This window comes from Chiloscyllium punctatum, chromosome 39, assembly GCF_047496795.1.
Source record: "Chiloscyllium punctatum isolate Juve2018m chromosome 39, sChiPun1.3, whole genome shotgun sequence".
Lineage (NCBI taxonomy): Eukaryota > Metazoa > Chordata > Chondrichthyes > Orectolobiformes > Hemiscylliidae > Chiloscyllium > Chiloscyllium punctatum.
This window is the reverse complement of record NC_092777.1, coordinates 61,187,604-61,201,156: the sequence shown is the minus strand read 5'-3', so window position 1 is coordinate 61,201,156 and position 13,553 is coordinate 61,187,604. Positions and strand designations below refer to the sequence as shown.

General features: G+C 42.4%; 1 protein-coding gene across 8 annotated transcripts in view; it reads right to left on the bottom strand.

Annotated features, from left to right (window-relative positions):
- The window catches only part of cep112 (centrosomal protein 112), a 577,437-nt gene that overhangs the window by 114,536 nt on the left and 449,348 nt on the right, over positions 1 to 13,553 (bottom strand). For 7 of the 8 annotated variants that reach the window (XR_011954852.1, XR_011954853.1, XM_072558882.1 and 4 more), the window contains one exon: positions 9,856 to 9,918. Coding sequence is in view for 6 of the 8 variants with exons in the window: in XM_072558882.1 (XP_072414983.1) it covers positions 9,856 to 9,918 (63 nt within the window). In the remaining 2 variants the exon portion in view is untranslated. Of the gene's footprint in view, positions 1 to 6,097; positions 6,207 to 9,855; positions 9,919 to 13,553 lie in introns of those variants that run through there. The other variant, XM_072558888.1, reaches the window with a different exon arrangement.

The window sequence follows — 13,553 nt, the reverse complement described above, 5'->3', positions numbered from 1 at the left end:
CTTTATTCTATTTCCACCACCAGGAAGATATGAAAAACACTCGAGTGGCCAGTGACAAGCACTGCCCTTCAAACCACAGGGCAATGCTGTGTGAGCAAAACAGTGATGGGGAGGGTAGGGACTAAATCAAAATAGAGTTGGAGGGAGAAATGATGCACTCCACTCCCTGCGGCGCCCACCTCTCCCTGAACGACTCCAGGGTGTTGGTGGACACCGCGTGCTCCTTCTCCAAGGACACCCGGGCTCTAACGTAACCCCGGAAGAGGGGCAGGCAGTCGGCCCTGACGACCCCCTCCACGGCCCGCTGCCTGGACCTGTTGATGGCCAGTTTGGCCAGGCCCAGGAGCAGACCCACGAGGAGGTCCTCGGACCTGCCCTCCCTCCTCCGTACCGGGTGCCTGAAGATCAGGAACGTGGGACTGAAGTGCAACCAAAAGCAGAGGAGGAGGTTTTTAAGAAAATCAAAAAGGGAATGCAAATGCCCACACCCAATATACACGTGGCCCACGGACTCCACAGCGCCACAGAACAAGCAGTTGGGCTGGGAGTCAGTGAACCACCGCAATCTGTGGTTGCAGGGGACCACTGCGTGCAGCACCCTCCACCCCAGATCCCCGAGAGAAAGGGGGAGGACTCCCGCGTAGAGAGCCCTCCACTGGGGAAACACTCCTCTTCTTTTTTTTTCTTTTTTTAGTGAAAGACACAAAGTGCACGAATCTTTATTCAATTGCCACCACCAGGAAGATAGGGAAAACACCCGAGTGGCCAGTGACAAGCACTGCCCTTCTCATCAAAGGGCAATGCTGTGTGAGCAAAACAGTGGAGGGGAGGGTAGACACTCCTCTTCTTATCTGTTGGCCAGGGCTCCCTGATTGGACCAGCTTAAAAGCCTCAATCATTGAACTCGTATTCTATGAGGTCCACCTGGCTGACCTTGACACAATCAGGGCAGAGGCAGTGCAGCAAAGGTTCACCAGATGGATTCCTGGGATGGTGTTACTGACATAATAAGGAGAAGCTGAAGTTAGAATTATATTCCCTGGGAGTTGAGGAGAATGAGGAGGAATCTTGTAGAAATCGATAGAAGTCCAACAGGATTAGACAGGGTAGATACAGTAAGGACGTTCCCAATGACCTGGCAGTCTGGAACTAGGGCTCATAGTCAAATGGTACTGGATAAACCATTTTGGACTGAAATGTGGAGAAATTTCTTCAATCAGAGAGTGGTAAGCCTATGGAATTCAGTACCATAGAAAGTAGTTGAGGCCAAAACAGTGAATGATATCAAGATGGAGTTCGAGAAAGTACTTGGGGCTAAAGGGATCAAAGGATTTGTGGGAAAAGCAGAACTGGCTATTGAGTTGGATGTTCAGTCATGATATGAATGGATTACGGTGTAGGCTCTACATTGGTGAGACCAAACGTAAACTAAGGGGATGTTTCGCCGAGTATCTCAGCCGGGCCTGCAAGGGCCAACATGACCTCCCAGTCACTGCCTACTTCTGCTGCGATTTTCTTTTGTTTCAATGCCTGTGTCCAGGACAAACAGGAGGCTGGAAGAACTCAGCAAGCCAGTCAGCTTCATGAGATGGAGAAATCAACGTTACTTCAGGACAGGGGCTGGGGTGAGAGGAGTTGCAGATAAAGGGGTGGTGGTGGAAGAAGGACGGAGTGGTGACGAAGAGATAGGTGAACACATAGAGGGTATGGCCTGGTTGATCAATGGGAGGAATGAATTCAGTTGGTGACTGGAAGGGCCAGTAAGTGGAATATGGTGGAGGGGGGGGGGGGGCTAGGAATCGAGTTGGGGGGGGGAAGGAAGGGTACATTTTCTGAAATTAGAGAATTCAATGTTGAGCCCTCTGGTCTGTAGGCTGTTTCTCTAATTTGCGGTCTGATTCACTGTGGCAATGGAGGAGGCCAAGGATGGTCATGTTGGAGAGAGAATGGGAAGAGGTATTGAAATGGGTAGTGACCGAGCCCGACTGAGACACTCGGCAAAACGTGCCCTAAGTTTATATTGGTCTCACCAATATACAGAATACCAAATTGGGAGCACCAGATTCAGTAAACAAGGTAGGAGGAGAGGCAGGTGAACCTCTGTCTTTCCTGGAAGGACCGTTTGGGACCCTGGATGGAGGTGAAGGGGGTGGTATGCCAGCAGGTTTTGTACCTGTTACGGTTGCAGGGGAAGGTACCTGGGGGTTGAGGGTGGGTGTGGGGTTTGGTGGGATGGTGGCGTGAACCAAGGACTGACGAAGGGAGCGGTCCTCACCAAAGGCAGAGAGGGGTTGGAGGGGGAAGATGTTCTTGGTGGTGGGGACTAATTGAAGTTGGAGGAAGTGTTTAACGATGATATGTTGGGAGACTCGTGGGGTGGAAGGTGAGGACAAGGGGACCCCTGTCTTTATTACATTTGTTGGGGGGGGGGGGGGGGACGGTCAGAGCAGTCGTGTGGGGAATGGAGAAGGTGTGGTGGAGGGCTATCTGGATGACAAAGGGAGAAAAAGCATATTGTTCAAAATAGGTGGGCATATGGGATACTTGGGAGTGGAATGTCTCCTTGTCTGAGCAAATGCACTGGAGGCGGAGGAATTGGGAGAATGGGATGGAGTACTTGCAGGATACTGGGTGGGAGGAGGTGTAGTCCAAGTAGTTATGGGAATTTGTGGGTTGAGAGTAAATGTCTGTCTGCCTGTTGCCAGAGATGGAAATGGAGAGGTCAAGAAAGGGGAGGGAGGTGTCCAAGATAGACTATGTGAATTTAAAGGCAGGGTGGAAATTGTTGATGAACTGCTCCAGTTCAGCATGGATGCAGGATGCTGCTCCAATGCAGTCATCGATGTAACAGTGGAAGAATTGGGACACAATGCCTGTGTAGGTACTGAAGAGGGATTGTTCAACATATCCGACAATGAAGCAGGCATAGCTAAGCCCCATGTGAGTGCCCTGCCCTGCCCTGGATTTCAAGGATTTGGGAAGAATGTTTTCATCTCACCTCTGAAATTGAGCACTTGTCCATGTTTTGATCAAAGCAGTATTGAGGCTTGGTGCTGAGTTGACTTAGCTGAACTCAAGTTGCGGACTGATGTTAAGTCCCTCTTGATTGCATTGTTGGCAATAGCTTCCATCATCTTACTGGTGACTGAGAGTAAACTGATGGTGGCAGCAAGTTGACAAATTGGATTTGCCTTTTTTTTGCGTGCAGGGCTTGCCTGAGTAGTTTTCCACAGTAATAGTTTCATGTTTCCAAATGTTTTCCACATTTGGGTAAATGCTTGTTTAGTAGAGAAATGTGCATTTCATAATTATCTGATTTATTCTGTTGACTTCGTTCATTCTTGCTGAGAGTTGTACAAAGCTGAAACTGCTGCCCACATGCCAAGCTGTGGTTGCCCATAGACTGCTGGAGTGGGGAAATCGAGTAACATGTATTGGTTTAATTGAAATATGTCACAAAAAATGTCTCCTGACAATTTTGTGAATTCAATGAAATCTGGGATACATACTTAATCCAAGCTGGATTCTTCTGGTTTCAGAGTCTACCACAATCACTACAGTGACAGATATTTGAGTAGTCCAATGTACAGCAGCTGAAGAATTTGATCCGCCAATTATGGCCACTTTTAAAAATTGGCTGAAAGTGAGTCCTGCAGATGCTGGAGATCAGAGGCAAGATTAGAATGGTGCTGGAAAAGCACAGCAGGTAAGACAGCATCTGAGGAAAAGGAAAATCGATGTTTCAGGCAAAAGCCCTTCATCAGGAATCATAATGAAGGGTTTTTGCCCGAAACGTCGATTTTCCTGTTACTCGGATGCTGCCTGACCTGCTGTGCTTTTCCAGCACCGCTCTAATCTTGACTTTTAAAAATTGCCCTGGCTCTTAAATTTTCTTTTTGCATTGTTTTTCTCCTATTTGAGGTATCAGAGTCTGTGTCTGGTGTTTATAATCATTATGCAAATCTTAGGCCAAAACATTAAAGTCTGTTTGCATTTGGTGTGGCAAACAGAATCTCAAAAGTTCTTAATAATTTTGAATTTATGATGAAAGTAAGCTCCAATGAAAACTAGCTCCTGATTTGAAATGGTTAATCTATTTTCTGTAATGTTGACTTGAGATGTGAAAACCACTTGTCACTCTGTTTGTTAATATAATCCAATATCATTTACAACATTCTGTCAGTTCATTAATCATTATCAAGAAAAATAAATAGGACCGCTATGCAGCTGGCACAACAATGATGATTACAAATGCTATGGGTGTTAAAAAGCTGTATCTATGGACAGCAACATTCATGTTTTAGTTATTCTTTGTCAGAGAGTGCAGCTTCATCTGGCACATGGGTATATGAGGAAGACCAAAAGTTTAGACAGGTGTACGTGACAGATTTTAAGTAAACACCCAAGAAGAAGGACAACATTACACCTCACAACATGCTGACTGGTGTGCTGAGAGATTCAGAAGGGAGGTACCAGGATTATCTGGAACAGTTAACATTGCTGCTTTTCTGGTTTCATATGCTTTCTATTTCCATTTGAGAAAATCCATATAAATAAACTTATTTTTATTCTTTCATGGAATGTGAGTTTCACTAGTAAGGCCCTCATTTGTTGTCCCTATCTCTACTTGTCTTTAGGATCTAATGACTAGTTTAAGCAGTTGGGGTATACAGTTAGATCATAGTGTTCAAGAATAAATTATCATGAAAAGATCATTACAGACTCATTGAATCCCAACAGTGCAGAATAAGGCCATTTAACCCAACAAATCCGCACCAATCCTCTAAAGAGCATCCCACTCAGGAAGTTTGTCATCTCATTTCAATAGCAGGTGGCACAGTGAGCTTCAAGATCAACCTCGTACCCTGTGGATTGTCACTGAAACAGTTTGAGTAGATTATCTGCATGTGTATTTACTTGATTGTTGAACAGCATATATAATAGATGAGATAAAGGAAGGAAAGAAATCATAAATGATTTCTCTCCTACAGTCTGTACACCTATTTGCAGCATAAGATTAGAACTTTGTCTCTTAATGTCACTCAGTGAAAACTACCAGCTGCTGCATGACAGCCAATTCCCTTTTGATTTCCAGCATCAGCAGTATTTTGCTTTCATTTGGGTGTTACTCCCTGTGCCCAACCTCAGGGGGTTAGAAGTGGCCCTTTTGCCCATTGAGTGTCTGCAAACCTATCTTCACTAATCTCACTTTCCAGCACTTTGACAAGTTATGACATTTCAAGTGCTCATCCCTGTACCTTTTTAAAAGTTGTGAGGTTTCCTGCATCTTCTATCCTTCTAGGCAATGCATTCCAGATCCCTACCACTCTCAGTGGATCGGGAGTCACGATGGTAAGGATGGTAGTTTCCTTCTCTAAATGTCCTTCTCTAAAAGACATTAGTGACCATGATAGGTTTTTCCTGACAATGGTCAACATAAAACTTTTAATTCCAGATTTTTCCTCAACTAAAATTTCACATTCTGTCATGGTGGGACTTGAACCTAGGGCTAAATGTCCCCAGAACATTATCCGGATCCTTGCATTATTAGTCCGGTGACAATCCCATCGGCCCTATGTTATTAATTATGTTAGCAACTTGATTAAGTGTATGATTTGGAGATGCTGGTGTTGGACTGGAGTGTACAAAGTTAAAAATCAAACAACACCAGGTTATAGTCCAATAGATTTAATTGAAAGCATTAGCTTTCAGAGTGGCGCTCCTTCAACAGGTGGTTGTCAGGTGGACAACCACTTGATGAAGGAGCGGCACACTGAAAGCTAGTGCTTCCAATTAAACCTGTTGGACTATAACCTGGTGCTGTGTGATTTTTAACTGATTAAATGTAAAATTTGTTGTCTAGTGAGGAAGTGGGCTAGAAAAGGAAACAGTGACCTCAGGTCTCAGTCGTGACAATAGAAATGTTTGCAATATCTTGTGGTTATGTGAGTAAAGTCAACATGCATGATGAATACATGAGCATTCAAACAAGGAGCAATAGGAAGCCATTCAGCCCATCACGTTTGCTCCACCATTTAATAAGATTATGTACAATGTGATTGTAACCTAAAACACATATTCTTACTTACCTCTGATAACCTTTCACCCCCTTGCTCACCAGGAATCTATCCATCTCTGCTTTAAAAATATTCAAAGACTCTGTTTCACCATATTTTCAGAAAGCGAGTTCCAAGACTCATGACCATCTGTGAGAAAAAGAACTGCATTTTGGACAGATGCTCTCCACAACTACCCTGTAAGCTTCAATCACCTCAGCTCTTATTCTGCACAACTCCAGCAGATACAACCTTTCCTTTTTAACACAACCTGCTCATTGAGATATTAGCTGAAAATGTGTTGCTGGAAAAGCGCAGCAGGTCAGGCAGCATCCAAGGAACAGGAGAATCGACATTTCGGGCATAAGCCCTTCCTCAGGAATGAGGAAAGTGTGTCCAGCAGGCTAAGATAAAAGGTAGGGTGAGGGTGATAGGCCAGAGTGAGGTGGGGGCTGAGAGGTCAGAAAGAAGATTGCAGGTTAGGAAGGCGGTGCTGAGTTCGAGGGATTTGACTGAGACAAGGTGGGGGGAGGGGACACCCGGACCAACCAACCCAATCATCCCGTGGCTCAACACTTCAACTCCCCCTCCCACTCCACCAAGGACATGCAGGTCCTTGGACTCCTCCATCGCCAGACCATAGCAACACGATGGTTGGAGGAAGAGCACCTCATCTTCCACCTAGGAACACTCCAACCACAAAGGATGAACTCAGATTTCTCCAGTTTCCTCATTTCCCCTTCCCCCACCTTGTCTCAGTCAAATCCCTCGAACTCAGCACTCTGGCCTATGACCCTCACCTTGACCTCTTTCCACCTATCGCATTTCCAATGCCCCACCCCCAAGTCCCTCCTCCCTACCTTTTATCTTAGCCTGCTGGACACACGTTCCTCATTCCTGAAGAAGGGCTTATGCCCGAAACGTCAATTCTCCTGTTCCTTGGATGCTGCCTGACCTGCTGCGCTTTTCCAGCAACACATTTTCAGCTCTGATCTCCAGCATCTGCAGTCCTCACTTTCTCCTCCATTGAGATATTAGTATGGTAAACCTTTTCTGAGAGGTTTCCTCACCAACTGCCTATGCTCCTACATCATCCTGTCACTTGTCTGCGTGATGTTTTCATACTTTGTTGCACCACCATGCCATGTCATGAGTAGTGACTTCAATACCTGGAAGGATAATTCTTGACTGTGCAGTAAAAAGTTTTTTATCCCGTCTCCAATTTAATGTCTCTATTCACTAAGACTTTTCTAAATTCCTGGATCTTCCACAACACTCCAGAAGAGTTAAAAAACCAAATGGGAAATAATTAAAATCTGCACAAAATTGTAGTTGCAATCAATTATTGAAAAGATGACTGGTATATTTTGAAGCAATTTTACTGTAAAGTCAGTCATCATGAAGCCACAGCATAGTTCATTTTGGATGGACAATTTGGATGCTAACAAGATGCATAAAAATGACTGGGACAGATCCGCTGTATTATTCTAACAACCCATTCAATACTGTTCCATTGTGAAAATCTCAATACTTTTGAACATTTTGCTAGTCAAATGGGGAGTTTTGCAGTTTATTGTGACCACATGCTAGGAAAAAGGTTATTACTTAGGTAAAGTGAACAACAAAATCTTAAGTGCAATGTTTCTTATGTGGGTGTTGGAAGTGAATGTTTAAGAGGGTGTTGAGCACTAGATTAGACTAATTTTGTCTGTGGGAGAACCACATGAAAGCTACTAATGGGTCATTATTGCTATTGCATCAATGTTCTTGGTCACATAATTACATCACATTTGTAGAAACACAGGCATACTATTTAGCCCGGATGAGTAGGAGTAATGCATTTTAAAAAAAAAGGCACTTCATCGTTTTGAATGTTTCTTTAGTCAGAGTGTATATTTTCACCCTTTAATTACAAGGGTAGTTTGTTATTTCCCTTTATAGCAATTCCTTTATTTCCTTCAAAAATCTTCTTTTTACTTCTATTCACTAGACTTTACCCTTTTCTTTAGAGTTCTGACAAGTCACGAGCTTGTGTTACTTTCTTAAAATTGGATGAAGTTGAAGATTACTGATTGAATTTAGTGGTATGGATTTTTCAATGTATTTGTTTTTCATTTTAAGTCAAAATATCTAAACTAGATGGTACTGTAGCTAACACTACAAACTGCTGCTTCTTGTCATACTCCTGTCTCAACAGAAAATCATTCTTAAGTACTGACCTTTGTTGGATGAAGAGAAATCAAACTGAGAGAGTAGTTGAATGCATTATTACTGAAGCTTCAAAGCATTGTTCAACAACAACGTATTTGTAATGCACCTTTTAGTGTATTAAACATCTGAAGGTACTGCATGGAGTTTCCAAAAACAAAATAAAATGAAACCAAGCCACTTAAGGAGATATTATGGAATATTAGAAGTTGGTTTCAAAGGTGTCTATTACAGGAGGAAAGAGACACAGAGGTTTAGAAAGGGAATGCTAGAGCTCAGGGCCTTGTCAGCTGAAGACACAGTCACAAATGGTGGCATGATTAAAATTGGGGATGCTAAACTAGCCAGAATTGGAGGATTGTAGGTATCTCCCAGGTTTAGTTTATTCACTTCTGGGACATGGCTTCACTGACTGGCCAGCATTTATTGCCTTTCCCTAGTTGCCCTGGAGAAGGTAGTGGTGAGCTGCCTTCTTGAATCGCTAGAGTCTGTGTGTTGTAGGCAGACCCACAATACCAGGTGGAACAGATTACAGAGATAGGCTCAGTGAGACCATCGTGGAATGAGAATTTTAACACAGATGTGATTTAAACTGGAGTCAATGTAGGTCAGTGAATGTCAAGATAATAGAACTTTTGATGATCACAGGTTTATGAAGAGGAGAATGTGGGAGGCCAACCAGGTGTGTGGAACTGTCAAGGATCAATAAGAATGTCTTTGGCATTCAGCATCCCAATTTCTGTAACAATGAGAATGCAATAGATTCACTGAGCAAGTAGTCTGAGAAGGAACAAATGGATACATTCAGAACAAGCACACTGCCAGTTTAAAAACCAAAAATGAAGAAAGCTGTTCTAGATAGGGTTAAAGTTGTTCAAATAAAAGGAATGTTGCAATATGCAAAGAATTCAATGAATAAAGCCTGCACACTCTCTTAATCTCATTAGAACACTGTTTTGTAATTGTAAAACTCCCCTCAGTATTCTTTCTTACCACTGTTTTATGAAATATTCTAGTCATTTAAATACAAGATCTTTTCTTATTCAACTCAAATTGTCAGAAATCAGCTCTCACCACATCTTATGAAGTCACTGCTATTCTTGTGCTGGTTGGATGGAAAGAATCATGCAAATCTGTACACTTTTAATTAGAACAGCTGCTTTAGGCTTTTGAGGTAGGCCTATCGAGGCAGATGGTAGTTGATTTATGCCTTACTGTCATCTCCACTGATTAGATCTACTGTATGACAACAATGAACTTTGCAAAGGAGTATGCTTTATGTACTTTGATCATGTAGGGTTTTCAAAACAGTTTTATCTCAGCTGTTAAGAAACAACCTCTTGGATTCTGGAGCACAATACTTGCAGATGCAAAACAATTAATAATCCCTAATTGTTTTACTAAAGCGGCAGAAGATTAGATCTTCAAAACATTCCATTTGGTTCTGATGGACTTTAATGTGTAACTATGGTCTGCAGACAATTTGACAGTGAGAAGTGTTTCTTGAGGAAGGATGATTTGGTAAAGTGGGTTTACTGACACTTCACAAACCTGACATGGATATTGAAGTTTCTAAATCTCTGGGCCATACCTGTGAAGATTTTAAAAGCCTCTGGCTGTATTCTTTCTCAATCTGCTTCAACTTGTTGCTGGTCTGTAAAAACAAAAGGAGAAATGTAACATGAGATAGGCAAAGAGGAAGAACGTGCACAGACACTCACTGTTGACCTAGGCGCTTGGCACCTAATCGGTATGCCTGTCACTTAGGATCTGGGCTCTATGCCAGTTCCAACGCCCCTTCATGGCAACCAAAAGCACAGGGCCTTGCTTTGATCTTCAGCCAACTAGTCATCACTTGAAAGGAAAAATATATCTCTGCTGCCAATTATTAGAAAACATAAAGGGCTTTCTGGATGAAAAATGACAGCATAAAGTTTATCAGAATGACTTCACCTTAGTAAAAACAGAAACACATGCTCTGATGAAGACTGTGAAGGTACAATATGACACGTATGCTTTAGAGTGCCAGACGATTTTTAAGAAGAGTCTGGATCAGTGAGTGGTGGTGAGGGGGAGGGATCAGAGAAGGGGGGAAAAAAATGAGAAAGAAGCTGCACAGACAAATCTGCCCGAGGGAAGGAGCAACAACATTCTCTAACATACAACAGAGGTATAGCTGGCTTTTGGAACTTCAAAGGAGTTTATGCACTTAATGTAAATGTGGCCATTAGCAAAATTTTACTCCACCTTTTTGCTGTAAGGCCATTAAATATGATTATTACCAACGTTATTGTAGCGTACAGAAGAACTGCCATTTAATGCATTTTGAAAAATGATTTATGCAAATCAAATGATTTTTAAGTATAATTATGGATTTTATAATATAAATGAAATTGCAATTTAAAAAAAAAATTCCCTCCACAGTAAATAATGTGTCTCTCTACTCCTTGAACACGTCTCACCATTATTCAACTGAGAGGGTGAGCTGTTCAGGCTGTGATCAGCTGATTTTTTTTGCCTCCCTGTGAGTAAAGTGTTTTGTCCCTATTTCACTCCACTCCCTCAGGGGTATAGCATGGTAATGACAGAATGATACAGCACAAAAAGCCATTTGATCTACTGGGCCTGTAGGAGCTCTTTGGAAGAGTTAGTGAATTGTTGCAATATCCCTGCTATTTCTTTGTATTCCTGCCAATTTCTTCCTTTCCTGCATATATCCAGCCCCCTGTTTGAAAACTGCTCTCAAATCTGCACCCACCACACACACTCAGGTCATGCATTTCAGAAAATTTAAGGATGGATCATTTTCTTAATGTTGCCATGGAATGGAGTCAGAGGAGGTAAAAGAACAGAGGCAAAGGAACTGCAATTTTCTTTTAAACCTCAAATGCAGCTTGAATATTTTATACCAAGTTCTATATGCTCGTGCTACACCACCAGATGCATGAGCAGAAGGTCATGGAACTATACATGAGGGAGCACCACTAAACGATCAAGGCGCTGTGATCAGTGTAGGCCAATTTAAATAAGATCTTACAGCATTGGTGCAAATTGAGATGTACACTGAAGCATAGAACACAAGGATTATTTTCAGGAGATATTAAAAAGATCTGTTTTAATCTATGTGAAAGTATTTCAAGAATGCAATAGTTGTCATCAGTGTGTAAATCACTCAATGAACTATTGGGCTTGGAGATAACCATATAACCCGAAAGCTTCTTTTCAAACTCCTCTTCAAACATGAACACACTAACAAAAACAAATCAAACACTGCTATATTCTATGTTCATATGTTGGAAATAACAGCTGTTGAAAAGAGGAGAGATGCAACTATAAAGCTTCAAATGAACCTACCTATATGGCATCACAATCTTGGCAATGGTTTGAATAAAGTTGACAAATATTTTACATTTGCTATAACAGAAATATCTTAAATTCAGCAATGCTACACACACACATTCCCTGGAGACCTGAAAGCTGCTATCTGGAGCATATCAAGGCAATGCCTCCCCTCCTCACCGTCTCCCCTCCCTAAAGGGAACTAGTGAACCGACTGAGGTTTACAGTCAACATCAGACTCTTAATTCCAGATTGTAACTGAATTAAAATTTTGCAATTGGCCATGGTGGGATTTGCACCCAGTGCCCAAAACATTACTTGGGTGACTACATTAATAGTCTAATGACAGTTCCAGTAGGCCAATGCCTCCCCTACTGGTTCTTCTTTAATCTGGCTGTATTCTTTGAATTTAAACAAAATCACGTTAATTCTACTTGATTATATGAAGCTTTTCTAAATATTCAGTTAAGTATGTACCTGTCAGGCACGGAGGAAGATATAGAATGCGTGAGCCATGGTTTACTAAGGAAGTGGAATCCCTGGTCAAGAAGAAAAAGAAGGCTTATGTTAGGATAAAATGTGAAAACTCAGTTAGGGCGCTTGAGGGTTACAAGGAAGTCAGGAAAGACCTAAAAAGAGAGTTCAGAAGAGCCAGGAGGGGACATGAGAAGTTGTTGGCGGATAGGATCAGGGTTAACCCTAAGGTATGTCAGGAATAAAAGAATGACGAGAGTTAAATTAGGGCCAATCAAGGATAACAGTGGGAAGTTGTGTGTGGAGTCAGAGGAGATAGGAGAAGCACTAAATAAATATTTTTCGACAGTGTTCACTATAGAAAATGAAAATGTTGGTGAGGAAGATACAGAGATACTTGCATCTAGACTAGAAGAGATTGAGGTTCACAAGGAAGAGGTATTAGAAATACCGTAGAGTGTGAAAATAGACAAGTCCCCTGGGCCGGATGGGATCTCTCTTAGGATCCTCTGGGAACCAAGGGAAGAGATTGCCGAGCCTTTGACATTGATCTTCAAATCATCATTGTCTACAGGAATAGTGCCTGAGGACTAGAGGATAGCAAATGTGGTTCCCTTGTTCAAAAGGGGTAGTAGAGACAACCTTGGTAATTAGAGACCAGTGAGTCTCACTTCAGTTGTTGGTAAAGTGTAGGAAAAGGTTTATATGAGATAGGATTTATAACCATCTAGAAAAGAATAATCTGATCAGGGACAGTCAGCACGGTTTTGTGAAGGGTAGGTCGTGCCTAATGAATCTTACTGAGTTTTTTGATAAAGTGACCAAACACGTAGATGAGAGTAAACCAGTTGATGTGGTGTATATGGATTTCAGCAAGGCGTTCGATAAGGTTCCCCACAGTAGGCTATTATACAAAATGCGGAGGAATGGGATTGTGGGAGACATAGCAGTTTGGATCAGTAATTGGCTTGCTGAAAGAAAACAGAGGGTTGTAGTTGATGGAACATGTTCATCTTGGTGTCCAGTTACTAGCGGCGTACCGCAAGGGTCGGTGTTGGGTCCACTGCTGTTCCATTTTTATAAATGACCTGTATGAGGGCTTAGAAGGGTGGGTTAGTAAATTTGCGGACGACACTAAGGTCGGTGGAGTTGTGGATAGTGACGAAGGATATAGTAGGTTGCAGAGAGACATAGATAGGATGCAGAGCTGGGCTGAGAGGTGGCAAATGGAGTTCAATGTGGACTAGTGTGAGGTGACACACTTTGGCCGGAGTAATCAGAATGCAAAGTACTGGGCTAATGGTAGATTCTTGGGAGTGCAGATGAGCAGAGAGATCTCGGTGTTCATGTACACAGATCCCTGAAAGTTGCCACCCAGATTGATGGGTTGTTAAGAAGGCATACAGTGTTTTGGCCTTTATTAATAGAGGCATTGAGTTCCGGAATCAGGAGGTTATGCTGCAGCTGTACAAAGCT